At 39.1% G+C, this 16,462-nt stretch overlaps 1 protein-coding gene across 5 annotated transcripts in view; it reads left to right on the top strand.

Moving 5' to 3' along the window:
- Positions 1-16,462, top strand: part of col4a4 (collagen, type IV, alpha 4) — a 295,816-nt gene that overhangs the window by 193,430 nt on the left and 85,924 nt on the right. For all 5 annotated transcript variants that reach the window (XM_034292008.1, XM_034292010.1, XM_034292005.1 and 2 more), the window contains 2 exons: positions 12,707-12,770; positions 12,931-13,005. In XM_034292008.1, the coding sequence (XP_034147899.1) occupies positions 12,707-12,770; positions 12,931-13,005 (139 nt within the window). The remainder of the gene's footprint in view (positions 1-12,706; positions 12,771-12,930; positions 13,006-16,462) is intronic.

Here is a 16,462-nt window from a genome sequence, read left to right as displayed (position 1 = left end):
CAGCCACAAATCTCTTTACAGTATGATGGTCATGCTTAGATTTTGTGAAGTATCTGATGTTTTCATACCTTGTTCAAGGCATTGCACTATTTGATGCTTTTCTGCAGCAGAGAGATCCTTTTTCTTTCCCATATTGTTTAAAACCTGTGGCCTGCTTAATAATGTGGAACATCCTTCTTAAGTAGTGTGCTTTTAATTGGGCTCATCTGGCAAACTAATTATCGCAGGTGTCTAAGATTGATTTCAGTGATCCAAAGAGCCCGGAGACACAATACCATCCATGAGTTTGATTCAAAAATAAAATATTTAATGTTTATGACACTTAATTCCAATTTGCATAATAATTTGGAATGCAGTGTTTACTTTTACTTGTATTTATTGTATTGTATTCTGATTTTTTTTTTTTTTTTTTGATTTACGGCTGCCTGTTCTTGGTCCGGACGCTCTTGGGAAAGAGATTTTTAATCTCAATGAGCCTATGCTGGTTAAATAAAGGTAAAGTTTTTAGAGAAACACATGCTGCCATCCAGATCAAGTCAAACTCTGCACGTATTACAAAAGCATGGCTCTGTACTAAAAGAGTCCGGGTGCAAAACTGTCCTGACTGCAGTCCAGACCTGTCACCTATTGAAAACATTTGGCACTTTATGAAATGCAAAATATTACAAAGGAGACTCCGAACTGTTGAAATCCTATACCAAGCAAGAATGGTAAAACATATCACTTTCAAAGCTAGAGCATTGGTGTGCTCAGTTCCCAAACACTTACAGAGTATTGTTAGAAGAAGAGGTGATGTAAAATAGTGATTAAGATGCCCCTGTCCCAACTTTTTAGAAACATGTTGCTGGCTTCAAATTCAAAATTGATATTTCCAAAAACAGTAAAAAAAATCAGTTTCAGCATTTTATATCTTGTATTTGTATTATTTTCAATTAAATCTTGGGATAAAGGATTTACACATCATTGCATTCCTTTTATATTTGCATTTTACACAGCTTCCCAGAGTTATTGGAAACTGGCTTATATATGTATCTTGCTTATGGGTAGCTGAATATTGTTAAATGAACAATATTCACTGGAGGAGTCCCCCCATCATCAATCCACCAGGATTGTCCAAAATATATCTCACCAACATAGAGATATAAACATTTTTAGTTTTTTATATTCAGGAGCACATTTTCATTCAAGAAAGAGAGGGGCACCATTTCTGCAAGGCACCAGCGAAATATGTGCCCCCCTTTCAACTGAAATAGAAAGTAACTAAATTGATCAAATATATAAACATAGTGATCCTCTCCCTCACCAACACATTGAATGGGTTTAATTCAATGTGGATAACATCTTCATTCATTAAAAAGGGGGATACCGTTTTTAACAGACACCAGCGGAAAACGTGTCCCCCTCTAAATCAAAATAAATAGCACCTACATTTCTAAATCTTTTACAGATATTGAATCTTTACCTTACTAACACATTCAGTGTGTTAAATGCATTCTGGGTAATATTTTCATTCATTAAAGAGGGGGACACCATTTCCGCCAGGCACCCGCAAAATCTGTGTCCCACGTCAATCAAAATACATAGCACCTACATTTTCCAAATCTCTTACAGATATTGATTGTCTACCTTACCAACACATTCAATGTTTTTAATTCATTCTGGATAATCTTTTAATTGATTAAATAGGGGGACACCATTTCTGCCAAGCACCGGCAAAATCTGTGCCCCATTGTCAGTCAAATTACATAGTACCTAAATTTACAAAAGTCAGAGAGTTCATCATCCTCTCCCTCACCTTCATGTGTAATAGGTTTAATTCAATGTAGATAATATCTTCATTCATTAAAGACGGGAAAACAATTTTTACCAGGCAACGGCAAAATCTGTGTCCCCCTTTTCAATGAGTTGAAATTTTTTACACAATAATATGGAAGCCTGTATATGCAGAATTATTGGGAGGCCTCTGTGCAAGGATTTGGATTAGGTTAAACAGCTCCCTCTCAGCTTCTGGGGAGAGCCAGGTACCTATACCTGAGGCATGTGCAAGCTTTTCCCCAGTCCCTTAGCATTCCTTTTGAGTGTGGATTTTGGGATGTTCCATGATTTTGGGATGTTAACATTTTCTTTGTTTGTTCTGTCATTTTCCTCATTCCTTTCTCTGCCCCTTGCCTTGCTGTGTGGGAAACATATTTTCTGTACTTCATTTTAGGTGTTATGAGCTCCCTACCACTACAATTATACATATATGTTCAACAAAATCATAATTTATTGAGCATCATTATTGAGCAAATGTTTACTGTGCTGTATTTTAGCCCAGTTTACCTGAAAATCACTGTCCACTTCATCTAGCACTGTCAGGTTAAGTGGGACACTGCTAAAAATCTGGTTTGTATACATCTTGACAACAGTCAACATTTTCACTGTTTTAAAACACTATCACTATAAGCTTATTTTAAGACCAAAAGTATTACTGTTCCATGATAACTGACAGAATGGCATCCTTATCATTGTAGAACTTGTTTTCACTTCTCAGCATGCTTACCGTGAGGTTTGAATGGTCAGGCTATTTGAAAAATAAAAGCATACCCACTATGATGTCACACCAATCAAAACCTTTATTTTATATCCAGCACATATTCAGCAACAATACAATATGAATTGTTTTAACTGGCTTGCAAAATTGGCAGAATACACTACCCATGAGCTTAAATGTACACCAAGGTCTTTGGTTATTTCAGACTTGCCCTGGGATCTTTTTATTTAGATTTGACGTCTTTGGAGGGATTACCCTGAACTCTGTTTACCAGGCACTGGAATGTAGCGTAAGGCATAACTTGACCCACTGCAAGGTCAGTAAACTTCCAACCTGGCTTATGACACGTGTCCTAAGTCTGGAACAATCCTATTGATCAAACCTCCGACAAAGGAACTTTTTATGTTGCCACTCGGTGGTTCCTAACGCTCAACAATATTTGTAGTCACGCTTATTTAGAACCGGTTCACTCACCGAGTCTGAGGTACTGAAAGTCACCCCTATCGTACTTGTCCTTGCTTTAAGTAGTAATTAGGCCCGACTTTGGTCCGTTTAAACTACATTCTCTCTAAGGTGTGGGGATTTCCCAGCTGTAACTCACCAACCCTTATCAGCCTGTCAGCCTGTTCCCCTCCTATCTGGCTCTAAGCCAACCTCCTAGCACTTAGGATAATGTCTGACACAATGCCAGAGTTCAGATATTTTTTATGGTGAGGACACAAGTTTCGTATTCTTTATCGGGAACTAATCCCTGGTCAACCCGCTTCTTTTGACCCTATCCTATACTGTCGAAAATATACTTACCTACTAGTAAACCCGGAACAAACACCTCAAAGAATGAATGTATTTTTACCCAACCTTGGAGCAAACCAGTACCAAACACACTCTCACCGACAATTCACGTCTACCTCTTTCGCTCAGTTGCCTGCAAGGGACCTGGACGGGGAACTGATATTGTCTCAAGGTCTAAGTTTTGATTTACGGAGTACGCGGCTAATCTCACTGGCTACTATCTCTAGTAAAAACAGGGCTCAGAGGTAGAGGAATTATGATCAAGCATTTGACTATGACACACACACACACCGAGACCAAGAGGGAGACAGAGCTCTTACATGTTCCTACCTTTAATTTGGTTAGTCAGTCACTAGTACAGACAGCGCCGGGTTCCAGGAGGGTCCAGTAGCCAAGAGTCAGATCAACTCTTCTCGAGTCTTTGATCAAAAAGCCCTTGTTATGGGACCCTCCAGGCCCTTTTATAATGTTTTTTATTCATGATGTTTATGAAGGAGGTACACATTTTACATAATTTTACAATGATTGGTTTACCATGATATCATCTTTCAGTCCCCTCCCTTTGTGTATGAAGGATGTACATATTATACAAAATTATTAAATGATTGGTTTATCATTAACACATGACCCCAGACTTTACCACGCCTCACATTGCCCTTATTTGGGGTCTATGTAGGCCCTCCCCATTTCTTCACAGAGCTGTTGAAATGTTTCTGTTTTACTGGGGTCTTTGTCTGGTTCATAGAAAAACACCAAGGGGGAGGGGGGTAGTTGTACGTCATCCGTCTGAGGTCCTGGTGTAGATTGTTGATCCATCTTCGGCTGCTGCTCCCAAAACCCTCGGCTCACCTCCTCTCAATAATAGCTAGTTAATATTCAGAGTCCGACAAATTGAATTGGCCAACCAACGTTAGATCACCAGTTGCTTTGTCTGGCTATGCTAGCTAATGCAAACGTGGCATTCGTCATTGAAACAATACTACGTACACATGATGTTAAAGAACACAAGGTACTTCCTTTTTACAGCTGTTTTAAATAATTATCTATATATCGCAAATACCAAAAGTTTATATTGCAGAGCAAACAAGCTTGGATAACAAACACTTTCTGGAACATTTTTCGGAAGGAAGACAGTGTCGGGAGCGAGAAGTGCACAAGATATACACGATCCCGTTGACAGAAAGGAATATTAGATATTAGCGCATTGCGCACTTTCGACAAGCACGCTAATTTCGCACGGTCACTGAATCACCATAACTGCGCTGATTTCATTCACGGGTATGACGAATGGTTAATTAGCCGTTTCAGGCTATAATTTGTGTTGAAGTCTGTCAATTAATAGGTTGCTGATCGCCACACCTGCAACTGCACCTGACATTTTTCTGTTTTACTGGGGTCTTTGTCTGGTTCATAGAAAAACACCAAGGGGGAGGGTGGTAGTTGTACGTCATCCGTCTGAGGTCCTGGTGTAGATTGCTGCAAGTAAAAAATATACACCCAGTCCTGCTTTCTGATACAAATTGCTAGTCGTTTATTTGTTACTCTAAGCATAAATGAAGTTGCTTTATCAAATTCCATATATAAGACGTGTCGTTTGTATTCACTGAACAATAATCTCGTGCACCTATGTTAGATATCTAACAGGCTAAGATGAAGTTGGCTAGAAAGCTGATACTTACAAATGATAGCATGTTATAATTTAGCTAGATAGCTATGGAACAGAACTAACCCAAAATCATAATGTAAACATAGCTTTGCCAGTATGCGTTAATTTAAGATTGAGACTTTCCTAAGGGTAACAGTTCTTGTGTTCAAGAAAAAAGTGTTCAAATATGCTTCCTCAATAATAGCTTCCAACATTTATGTTTTTAACCAGGAAAGGCTCATTGAGATTAAAAATCTGTTTTTAAGGAGCATCCTTGCCAAGATGGGCAGCAGAAACAAATAGACAACATAAAACAAATATAAGCCATATAATTAAAAAAACATTACTTTGGAAGAACCGTAGGAGCAGAAAACTTCTCTATAGTAATTACATTTGCAGCAATCCTTACTGAACTTGTTACAAAAGGGACAGTCCTTTCGACACAGTTCAGTGATAATATATCATTCTGCCCACCCCTTCCTCATCAATACAGTTAGAAATATACTGTACATAATAATTTTGGAAACAAAGTTCCTCTTGTTGCTGAGTTTTTCCACAGCCATGGAGCCAAAGCCACGTGATAAAAGAACACAAATTATTTTAAAAGAGTACAATTTAAATGGAAACCTAAAACAGAAGGTCAATGTAAAACTAATACTGTTTCACTATTCACATCAAGCGTGCCGCACAAGCCCTGAAAAGTGAAGCCAAAACGTCTCGATCGCCCCCTGGTGAGTGGTCCCAGTATAGGTCATAAACCCCGCCCTCCTCATGTTATTCAATGGGACGCGAGATCAACTAAACAATTAAATTACCCTTCAAATATATTTTTTCCGAAGCTGGTTTCTGTCATTTACTGTAGTTTGTATCACGCTAATGTAAATTCAAGAGTTTGTTTTTAAAATAAGTTTGTTTTTAGTTAGTTATTTAATGCTCTAAAAACGGTGGTGTGACGTCGTGATTCACAGCTGTGATTGACAGCTATCTGAGCCGAGGAGCCACTGAATCTTCGGAGGACTGAGGAGATTGGAACTTTACATTTAATCTCTAAATTTCTATAATTGATATAATTTCACACGGACATAATGGGTTGTTCTGCAGTACATTGTGCTAACCGATCTGGCATTTCCAATCGATCTTTGAATTTTTTTCGGTAAGTTAAATTTATAAGCTATTTAATTAGTAAATAAATGTAATGGGCTAGCTAACGTTAGCTAAAAGACAACAAGCCTCGTTAATAGCCATGTTAATAGCTAGCAGGTGATCGTTAGCTAGAAGTTACCAATTATTTTTGTATTAGGCCTATTCTAAATTAAGGTTAAACATGATGTAAGTTAGGCTATAACATATCGTCTAGGTTTAACAAGCAAAGGTTGTACTGTACTTGGATTTGCGATTGATTACGGTATGCGCATTCTGCGAGGGAGAGTGAGGGCGGGGAACAGGGGTGGGGCCGTTGATTTCGCGGCTTTACGGCTTTACTTCCTTCTCGCTACTGCGCATAACTACTGCGCAGAACTGGTCCCAAGATCGCTATCTGCGCAGACGCAAGTCCAAGATGTCAGCGCCGTATCAGGACACTGGTGGCTTCATTTTTCACCAATGGAAAAGAGCGAAAGGGCGTCGTCCATTATTTATACAGTCTATGGTTCACATGAACAGTATGCCGCAATTTGTAGTCATTTTGAGTAGTTCAATGACTTGTCATAACACAGGAACAGATCTCCATTTGCTGTCCATCAAAACTAGTCCACACTTTGACAGGGTGATGAATCAGGACACAGCTCATATCCTAAACCAAAGTATGCATTCATACAGTCTCTCTCTGAAGGTAGTAATACAAACCATTTGAGAAAGTGGGCTCAGGGCAACACATATTTGTTTTTGCCATTTAGTTGCAAATCTAGCCCTCGCTTCTTCACATACAAGAGCATCTTCACCTGGCTGATGGAGAGCAGCTTGTCCAGCAGCATCTCAAATACAGGAAGGTATCTGATGGAGAATTTGCTGGGGTTGCCTGCACATAGCAATTGCGTTATTTAGCTGTCCCACTCACGTCTGATAGTTTTCTGAGTGTTTGAATACCAAATAGATTCATAATATCTGGTTTGGAGCAAATAATACAGTAAAGAAGTATTGTTTTTCCAGTCCATACTGTAGATCACCAACCCCCTTAAAGAAACCTTTGTTATTAATAAATATACATGTAATAGACGATAACTCTACCATGCTGCTTGTATATCACTTTTGACTTTAACTACTGGGCTAGACATAGAGATGGTGGAGAGTGCACACATCCAATTTGGCCAATTCTTCTCCAAGGTGTGTTCCTGCATCCTCCTAATGTATAAAAAGATATGTGTTTAAGCAGTGACAGGACCCGTCTTCTTCTGATTTCTTATATTGATGGTCCCAGAGATATAGCCAAGCATCGTTTTGTTTGATCAAATCTGTTTTTATAATTGAAAACGATTCATGTTTTCCACAGCGTTGTACAACAAAATCCATCTCGGAGCCAAACTATTCTTGATATTCAAACCATACTAGGTATTAACACAGCAATAATTCGTATTCCTGAAAAGAAGAGAGTCTCTAGCATTTAACCAGACAAAGTTTATCCTTCTGCGCTGCCTATATGCTTCGCACCACATAAGCAAAGACATGCAGTCGGGCACCGGTTACACACGAGCGCATGTCTTTGGTAGCATGTAGCTCCCTCAAATGATGACCAATGGATTTGAAACTCGCTAGGTTGTGAGCACACAAGCCACACTTTACGGCAATTTTTGAACGATTACCGTCAGACGCATACACAGGACACACCAACAATGCGCACCACCCCCACAAATCTTCAACCAAACTTGACTATTGCACAAGACGCATAGCTGTTGCTCCTCACAAAACTATACTTGGCATTTAAAGTTTAAATGGCTACTCCTAAGTGGAAAAGCAACATAGGAGACCAATTTGGACTAGATTTTTGGAAGAAATCATGGACTGTGAGTCAAGCAACTTACATTAAAATAAGCTAGATAAGATATGAGATACATACAATAAGATGTATTACCCAAAACATACAATGTATTGCCATTAGCATATTAGGCTATGTTAGGCATATAATTTCTGAGCATTTAATGCCAATTGCGTCAAGTCATTATAGTAGATTTCAGTTCATAATGTCCTTATATGTAACCAATTGTCTGTGATTTGGCTATTACATTTTGTGGCTGTTTCTTATGGCCTATTCATCCCCATATTTCTCCCTGAATAACCAACAGTGATTCAGGAGGTCCCTCTGGCTCTTGACCCCCACTGTGACGCCATCCTCTGGCTGGCCATTTCAGAGAAAAATTCTAACAATTATTAGGCAAATATATCCGGGCTAGGTTGTTTAGTCAATATACTGTTGCGCTTATTTCAAGTGCGTCCATTCAAACATAGTTCCATGCACGATAGCCTGTCTACTGATTAATGTAGCAAGCCTACAATGTAAACAGACTGGAACAGTTGATGTTGCCCAGTCTGGTTGACCAATGTAGATGCATTTTCTCTCTTAAACCCGCCTCAATGTGAAATTTGTTTCAAAAACTTGCAAATGCAAAAAAAAAAAGAAAAAGGGAGCAAAATCCTTTGTTACGTAACCATAGATAATTGTTTTAACTCAAATTGCGTTATCAAGAAAAAATATTCCCTCTCAGAGAAGAATTTGCATTCATTTTCAATAAAACATTTTCGCATGATATTCTTTGCAATATATATTTTTGATCTCAATACTTTTTAGTTTATGTTTTGCTTTCAATATTAATAATTTTATTAGCAATACTAATACTTTAGAATGTGTACAATCTTTAGAATGCATCATTAGAAGTGACACAATGAATTGTTACAAGTGACGCAACAATCACTTGTTGGTCTGACCATGCTGCTAATCACTCACATTTAATGCAAACAGTCTTTGTAACTTGATGTCTTCAATGTGAGAATTTAGTGTAGATGTTCAAACGTTTACAAAGGCGTTCAAATCCAAATCCAGATATAAAAGGTAAATTACGTTTGTCCTAACTGACTGCAGCCTGACCTGAGCCCACAGTATTATGTTTATTTTAATAGGAAAAAAATATTACGGTGAGCTGATGAGCGGCCACATCCATTGTGTATAACATTTCTAGAAGTTGTGTAAGCGGAGGAAAGCTCTAAAGTTTGTGGGCGCTGCCATGTTTGTTTATCTGAATTAACCAAGGGTAAAGGTGATAAGATGGGTGACTACATAGTCATTAACATTTACTCGTCTTCCTAAAGATTTGCAAATTTAATAATTTTTTTTTGGACCTTTGGTCGGATTAACCTTATGACTCCCAGTGAAATGTACATGGCTGTACATATAGACAGGAACTGGCTCAACGTAACCTTCAAAACTATTTTTCACAGATTTTTGTCATAACCTTTTGGTAACTTGTGAATAATAAAATCAATGAACAAATGGTTAGCATATGTATATATATTAAAACGTTCTGGGATCATTTAAGTTAATCTCTCAATAAAAACACTTTTTTTGCTCAATAATCCTTCTGTACAGTGTGGAAGAAATGCCCTTTATGTAGGTAAGGGAAAGTGAACTACATCCAGTGGGTGACATGGAAAATGGTTCACAAACTGATATTTCATGCTGTTTGAGCAATGTGAGGCCTTAATGTGATTACCAAGCATTCCACCACTGTCAACTGTAGGTTCATACTACTTTATATACAACCCTTTTTCCCAAAAGTTGTCATACTGTGTAAAATTGAAATAAAACAAGAATGCAATGATGTTCAAATCATTTCATATATTAATATATTCAATAGAAAATAGAACAAAGACAACATATAAAATATTGATACTGAGAAATGTTATTGTTTCTTGAAAAATATATGCCCACTTTGGGAATTTGATGCCAGCAACAAGTTTCAAAAGAGCTGGGACAGGGACAACAAAAGACTGGAAAAGTTGTGTAATGCTAAAATTGCAAAGGATCTACTCTACATATATCACCAGATTCTCTTGATCTTTTAATGATATTCTCTGTACACAAGGGCCAAAGCAGAGAACCACTAATGTGATCTTTGGGCCCCCAGACGGCACTGCATTCAAATCAATGTTTGGGTACAGGAACACTGTCTGTGAGAACAGTGTCTGTGAAAACAGTACATCGCTGCATCCATAATGCAAGTTAAAACTCTACCATGCAAAGAAAAAAAACATATATAAATACGCTCCAAAAACATGGCCGCCTTCTCTGGGCCAGACGTAATTTCAGATGGCCTGAGGCAAAGTGGAAAACTGTCCTGTGGTCTGAAGAATAAAGACGGGAGTGGGACCAGTAAAGAGGAGAGGGGCCACCCGGCTTGTTATCAGCGCACAGTTCAAAAGCCAGCATCTGTGATGGTATGGGGGTGCATTAGTGCACATGGCATGAAGCCCTTGCTTATTTCAGCAAGAAAATGCCAAACCGCATTCTACAAGAATTACAACAGCATGGCTTCATAGTAAAAGTGTCTGGGTGCTAAACTGGCCTGGCTGCAGTCCAGACCTGTCACCATTGAAAACAGCTGGCACATTATGAAACGAAAAATACAAAGGTGACCCCGAAATTTTTTGCAGCTGCAATCCTTGAAAAGTGAATGGGAAAACATCAAAACAACAGCAACTGGTCTCCTCATTTCTCAAATTCTTACAGGGTATTTTTAAAGGAGGTTTTGCAACACAGTGGTAAACATGCCCCATCCCAATTTTTTTAAATGTGCTGCTGGCATCAAATTGAAAATGGGCATCTAGTTTTCCAAAAACAATACATTTCTCAGTTTCAACATTTTGTCTTGGTATTATTTTCAATTACATATAGGGATAAATGGTTTGCACATCATTGCATTGTGTTTTTATTAGCATTGTACACAACATCCTGAATGATTGTAAACATGGTTGTAAATAAACATTTCTGTTTAAAAAGAAGTGCATTATGTTAAAGACATTATGTATTATTGTAAACTATGGACAGTGCTTGATTTGAAAGTTGATTTGAAAGTATTTTTCCAAGTTTGTCCATTGGAACAGGGTATGTAATGTTCCTTACATTTCTCCCCTCAAATTATCACAGTGACAGGCAGAATCTGTTCATAGCCCATTGAAATAGAAAGTTGCTTGTCTCTGATCCAATAGTTCTACCATCTCCTACCGTTGCACTCTTGATTAAGGCACTTAGCACAATAATGGCTATTTTAGGATTCTGTATGAAACGCACCAGCTCCCCTATCCTGAAAGCTGCAGATACTAAATCACACCTATGTTTTTTGGTTTTGGCCTATGATTTTTAGCCTAAAATGTGATTCAGGTGAGGGCCTGGAAACAATTAGCTTTTCTAAGGTGTTTGACCACAACCAAATACATATATTCAACAAAATGCAATATAGTAGGTTACTATACATTGTTAGAAACTATACGGTTACGTACAGTGGTCAAATAAGGTTGAACCCGTATCAAATTGAGGGAGAAGTTCGCTCAAGTTTATTGGAAAATCGCAGCACAGATGTCATTCGATGAACGTTCCATTATCTTCTCACTGTAATGTTAGTTGCCAGCTAGCCTATACATTAAGGGCGTTTCTACCTAGCACAGATCAGGTTTCTAGAAGTTAACCCCTCATGCCAGATGGTCACAGTAAACATTCCTGGGGTTATCAGAGCACAACCTACAGAGATATCATCTAAACAGAGATGTTTCTGTTGTTCTCATGAACTAAGCACATTCACTTTCAATGAAACATACATATTGTAATTATTAATGCTCAGATTCCACAATGTAAAGACATAAGGGAGGCAAGGAAGAGATGTTTGTCCACAAACATTAAAGAGAAATCTGTGATGTATTTAAGTTGTTGATTTCGCTATTATAATATACACCAATCAGCCATAACATTATAAATACCTGCCTAATATTGTGTAGGATTGTGTAATACAATTTGGCCCTTGTCAAAGTTGCTCTGATCCTTACGATTGCCCATTTTTCCTGCTTCTAATACATCAACTCTGAGGACAGAATGTTCACTTGCTGCCTAATATATCCCACTCACTGACAGGTGCCAGGATAATGAGATTATCAGTGGTATTCACTTCACGTCAGTGATCTTAATGTTATGGCTGATTGGTGTATTTTACAGGAAATGTGACTAGCAAAAACATTAATGCTTAGCTTAGGCTAGCAACAACATTCAATTAGCATAACTTACCATGCTAAAAACAAGGTTAACAGATGTTTTCGTTTGCGCAAAGTGTCTCTGGACCAGTTTCAGACAGGGTGAGAGAGGAGGGACATCTGTTCTTCGTATAGATATTCCAATTTCCAACAACTTGGAATGATGCAGACTGTTCTAAGGTAACCCGCTGTTAGGCAGGATTCACTGACAAGTGGTGAGTAAACACGATTCACGACAGGAATGTATAGGCTACTCTCCATTGTTGTATTGAAAAAAGGGAATTTGAAACACTCCAGACAACTCCAAAACTTCAAGTGCCAGTAACGTTACCCATACACGGTTGCAAATCAATAGGTGACAGCTCCTGCCCAAGTCAACCACTAACTACGTATGATTCTGAGGCTCAAAATAAAGGATGTGTAGAATAGCTACTGTAGCAAAATGAATGAATATAGAATATAATTCCTGGAATACAACATTGTCCTTGTGTGATGACTTGTCTCTTTAGGGTGACCCAGGGTGTAATGGATCTCCTGGCATACCTGGCGTCTCAGGGTATAATGGTCTTAAAGGTATGACGAACAATTAGAATGGCATTTTTGTCACTCAATTTAATGTTCTGCATGTCATTTTGTTTAAAACTTGCATAGAATATAATTTTTTGGCATTGGTCATTTTTGTGTGGATTTTATGCTTAATGCAAGTGACAACTGAGATTTGATTGGTTAACAGGTGAAACGGGTGATTCCATTGGAATTCCTGGACCGGCTGGTAATAGAGGAGCTAAAGGAGACATTTCAGCATATGGTAAGAAGACAGGAAATAATACAGTACATTTAAAACTTAAAAGAATGTATTGAAATGTACACTTCGTAAAGACAGTGTACTTAATTTATTATTGATTAAATAAAAACTGCAATCAATCTACACAAAATACCCTATAATGACGAAGTGAAAACATGTTTTTAGGAATTTGTACAGTGGGGCAAAAAAGTATTTAGTCAGCCTCCAATTGTGCAAGTTCTCCCACTTAAAAAGATGAGAGAGGCCTGTACTTTTGATCATAGCTACACTTCAACTATGAGAGACAAAATGAGAAAAGAATTGAGAAAATCACATTGTAGGATTTTTTATGAATTTATTGGTAAATTATGGTGGAAAATAAGTATTTGGTCAATAACAAAAGTTAATCTCAATACTTTGTTATATACCCTTTGTTGGCAATGACCGAGGTCAAACGTTTTCTGTAAGTCTTCACAAGATTTTCACACACTGTTGCTGGTATTTTGGCCCATTCCTCCATGCAGATCTCCTCTAGAGCAGTGATGTTTTGGAGCTGTCGCTGGGCAACACAGGCTTTCAACCCCCTCCAAAGATTTTCTATGGGGTTGAGATCTGGTGACTGGCTAGGCCACTCCAGGACCTTGAAATGCTTCTTACGAAGCCACTCCTTCATTGCCCGGGCGGTGTGTTTGGGATCATTGTCATGCTGAAAGACCCAGCCACGTTTCATCTTCAATGCCCTTGCTGATGGAAGGAGGTTTTTACTCAAAATCTCACAATACATGGCCCCATTCATTCTTTCCTTTACACGGATCAGTCGTCCTGGTCCCTTTGCAGAAAAACAGCCCCAAAGCATGATGTTTCCATCCCCATGCTTCACAGTAGGTATGGTGTTCTTTGGATGCAACTCAGCATTCTTTCTCCTCCAAACACGACAAGTTTAGTTTTTACCAAAATGTTCTATTTTTGGTTTCGTCTGACCATATGACATTCTCCCAATCCTCTTCTGGACCATCCAAATGCTCTCTAGCAAACCTCAGATGGGCCTGGACAGGTACTAGCTTAAGCAGGGGGACACGTCTGGCACTGCAGGATTTGAGTCCCTGGCGGGGTAGTGTGTTACTGATGGTAGCCTTTGTTACTTTGGTCCCAGCTCTCTGCAGGTCATTCACTAGGTCCCCCCCGTGTGGTTCTGGGATTTTTGCTCACCGTTCTTGTGATCATTTTGACCCCACAGGGTTAGATCTTGCGTGGAGCCCCGGATCGAGGGAGATTATCAGTGGTCTTGTATGTCTTCCATTTTCTTATAATTGCTCCCACAGTCTGGGAGACCCAGAAATCTTGTTTGTTTGTAGGTGACCAAATACTTATTTTACAGAGGAATTTACCAATAAATTCATAAAAAATCTTACATTGTGATTTTCTGGATTTTCTTTACTCATTCTGTCTCTCATAGTTGAAGTGTACCTATGATGAAAATTACAGGCCTCGCTCATCTTTTTAAGTGGGAGAACTTGCACAATTGGTGGCTGACTAAATACTTTTTTGGCCCACTTTATCTCTTGTACCTAAGTATTCTGAACCTTTATTCAGTAGTTTGTAGAAGTGCATGTCACATCAGTGCTCACAGCGCCGAGTCTTCTTGGGTATGCCTCTACTAGTTTTGCACACCTGGATTTGGACAGATTCTTCCTTGTATATCCTCTCATGCGGTGAGATTGGATAGGGAGTGATGTTAGTGAACTGCAACCTTCAGGTCACTCCCTAGACATTAAATGGGGATGTTCATTGACAATTTGCAGAGAAGCTCAGGAGTTCTATTAGTGGTTCTGGAAACTCTAGAGTTCTTGGTCGCCTCCCTGACCAACGCCCTTCTTGCACACTTAATTAGTTTGATCCATTGACCAGCTCTAGGAAGAGTCTTAGTGACTGAGCCCACTGTGCAAAAGGGAATTTTCAATGCCATAGCAATTTGTTATATAACCTTCCCCAAATCCATGCCTGAAAACAATCTCTGAGGTCTACAGAAAGTTAATTGGATGTCAATGCTTCGTTTTTGCTCTGACATGCATTGTAACATGTGAGATCTTATACAGACAGGTGTGTGCCTTTTATAAATATCCAATCAGTTAATTTTGCCACAGATGGACTCAAATCAAGACAGTCATTTTTCTGGATAGGAAATGTCTAATCACTGCTGTAAGTGGAAATCTTAGACACTTTTCTCCTGCCCAGGAAGTTTTATTTATTTTGTTGCCAAACAATGCATTTCAGGGTAAGCTGTACAATTTAAGAAACTCGAAAAATCATTTACATACATGTATGTGAAATAATGAAAAAATAAATGCTTTTATTTCAGGCTCAAATTTAATAACATACCTTCCTTCAAGACAATAATGTCCATAATGCAAAACATTTTATTAAGTAGTACAAGTTTCAAATGTATTGGCATACCGAAATAATATTTCAGATAAAGCCTAACAAAGTGGCATCTGTTATGAAATGCTATGTTTTTCAGTTGGTCTCAGTCACTAAAACTACACTGCTCAAAAAACATTAAGGGAACATCCCAGTATAACACCAAGTCAATTAATCTTCAGGGATATCAGTCTGTCCAGTTAGGAAGCATAAGCAATTGTGAATCAATGACCCTGTTTTGGTGCAAATGAAAGTGAGAACAGGTGTACTGGAGAAGCAACAGCAAGACAACCCAAAAAGGAAATGGTTTTGGAGGTGGTGGCCACAGACAATTGCTCTCTCCTTATCCTTCCTGACTGATTGTTCTCTAGTTTTGCATTTTGCTGTTTCCTTGTCACTACTGGTAGCATGATGTGGTACCTGCAGCCCATTCATGTTGCACAGCTCCTCCAGGGTGGCACATCCATATGTGCCATCACAAGAAGGTTAGCTGTGTCTCCCAGTACAGTCTCAAGAGCATGGCGGAGAGCCCAGCGCAGGACTGGTATCTGCTCCTTTGTGCGAGGCGGAACAGGAGGAGCTTTGCCAGAGCCCTACAAAATAACCTCCAGTGGGCTACTGTTGTACATTTTTCTGTCCAAACTGTCAGAAACAGACTCCATGAGGGTGGCATGAGGGCCCGACATCATCTAGCCGGATCTGTGCTCACAGCACAGGATCCTGCTGCTTGATTGGCATTTGCCAGAGAACACCAGAATTGGCAGGTCCGCCATTGGCACCCAGTTCTCTTCACAGATGAGAGCAGGTTCACACTGAGCACATTTAACAGACGTGAAAGAATCTGGAGATATCATGATGAACGTTAAGCTGCCTAACCAATGTCAACCAGACTGAAATCCTCAGAACCATTGTCAGACCTTACGCTGGTGCAGTGGACCCTGGGTTCCTCCTGGTGCAGGACAATGCCCCGGGCTCATGTGGCCAGAGTGTCGGCAGTTCCTGGATGACAAAGGCATTGATACTATTGACTGGCCCTCACTTTCCCCAAACCTGAATCCAATCA

The sequence above is a fragment of the Esox lucius genome, chromosome 1 (genome assembly GCF_011004845.1).
Source record: "Esox lucius isolate fEsoLuc1 chromosome 1, fEsoLuc1.pri, whole genome shotgun sequence".
Classification (NCBI taxonomy): Eukaryota; Metazoa; Chordata; class Actinopteri; order Esociformes; family Esocidae; genus Esox; species Esox lucius.
The sequence above is the reverse complement of the archived record's forward strand: the minus strand, read 5'-3'. Positions and strand labels throughout refer to the sequence as shown.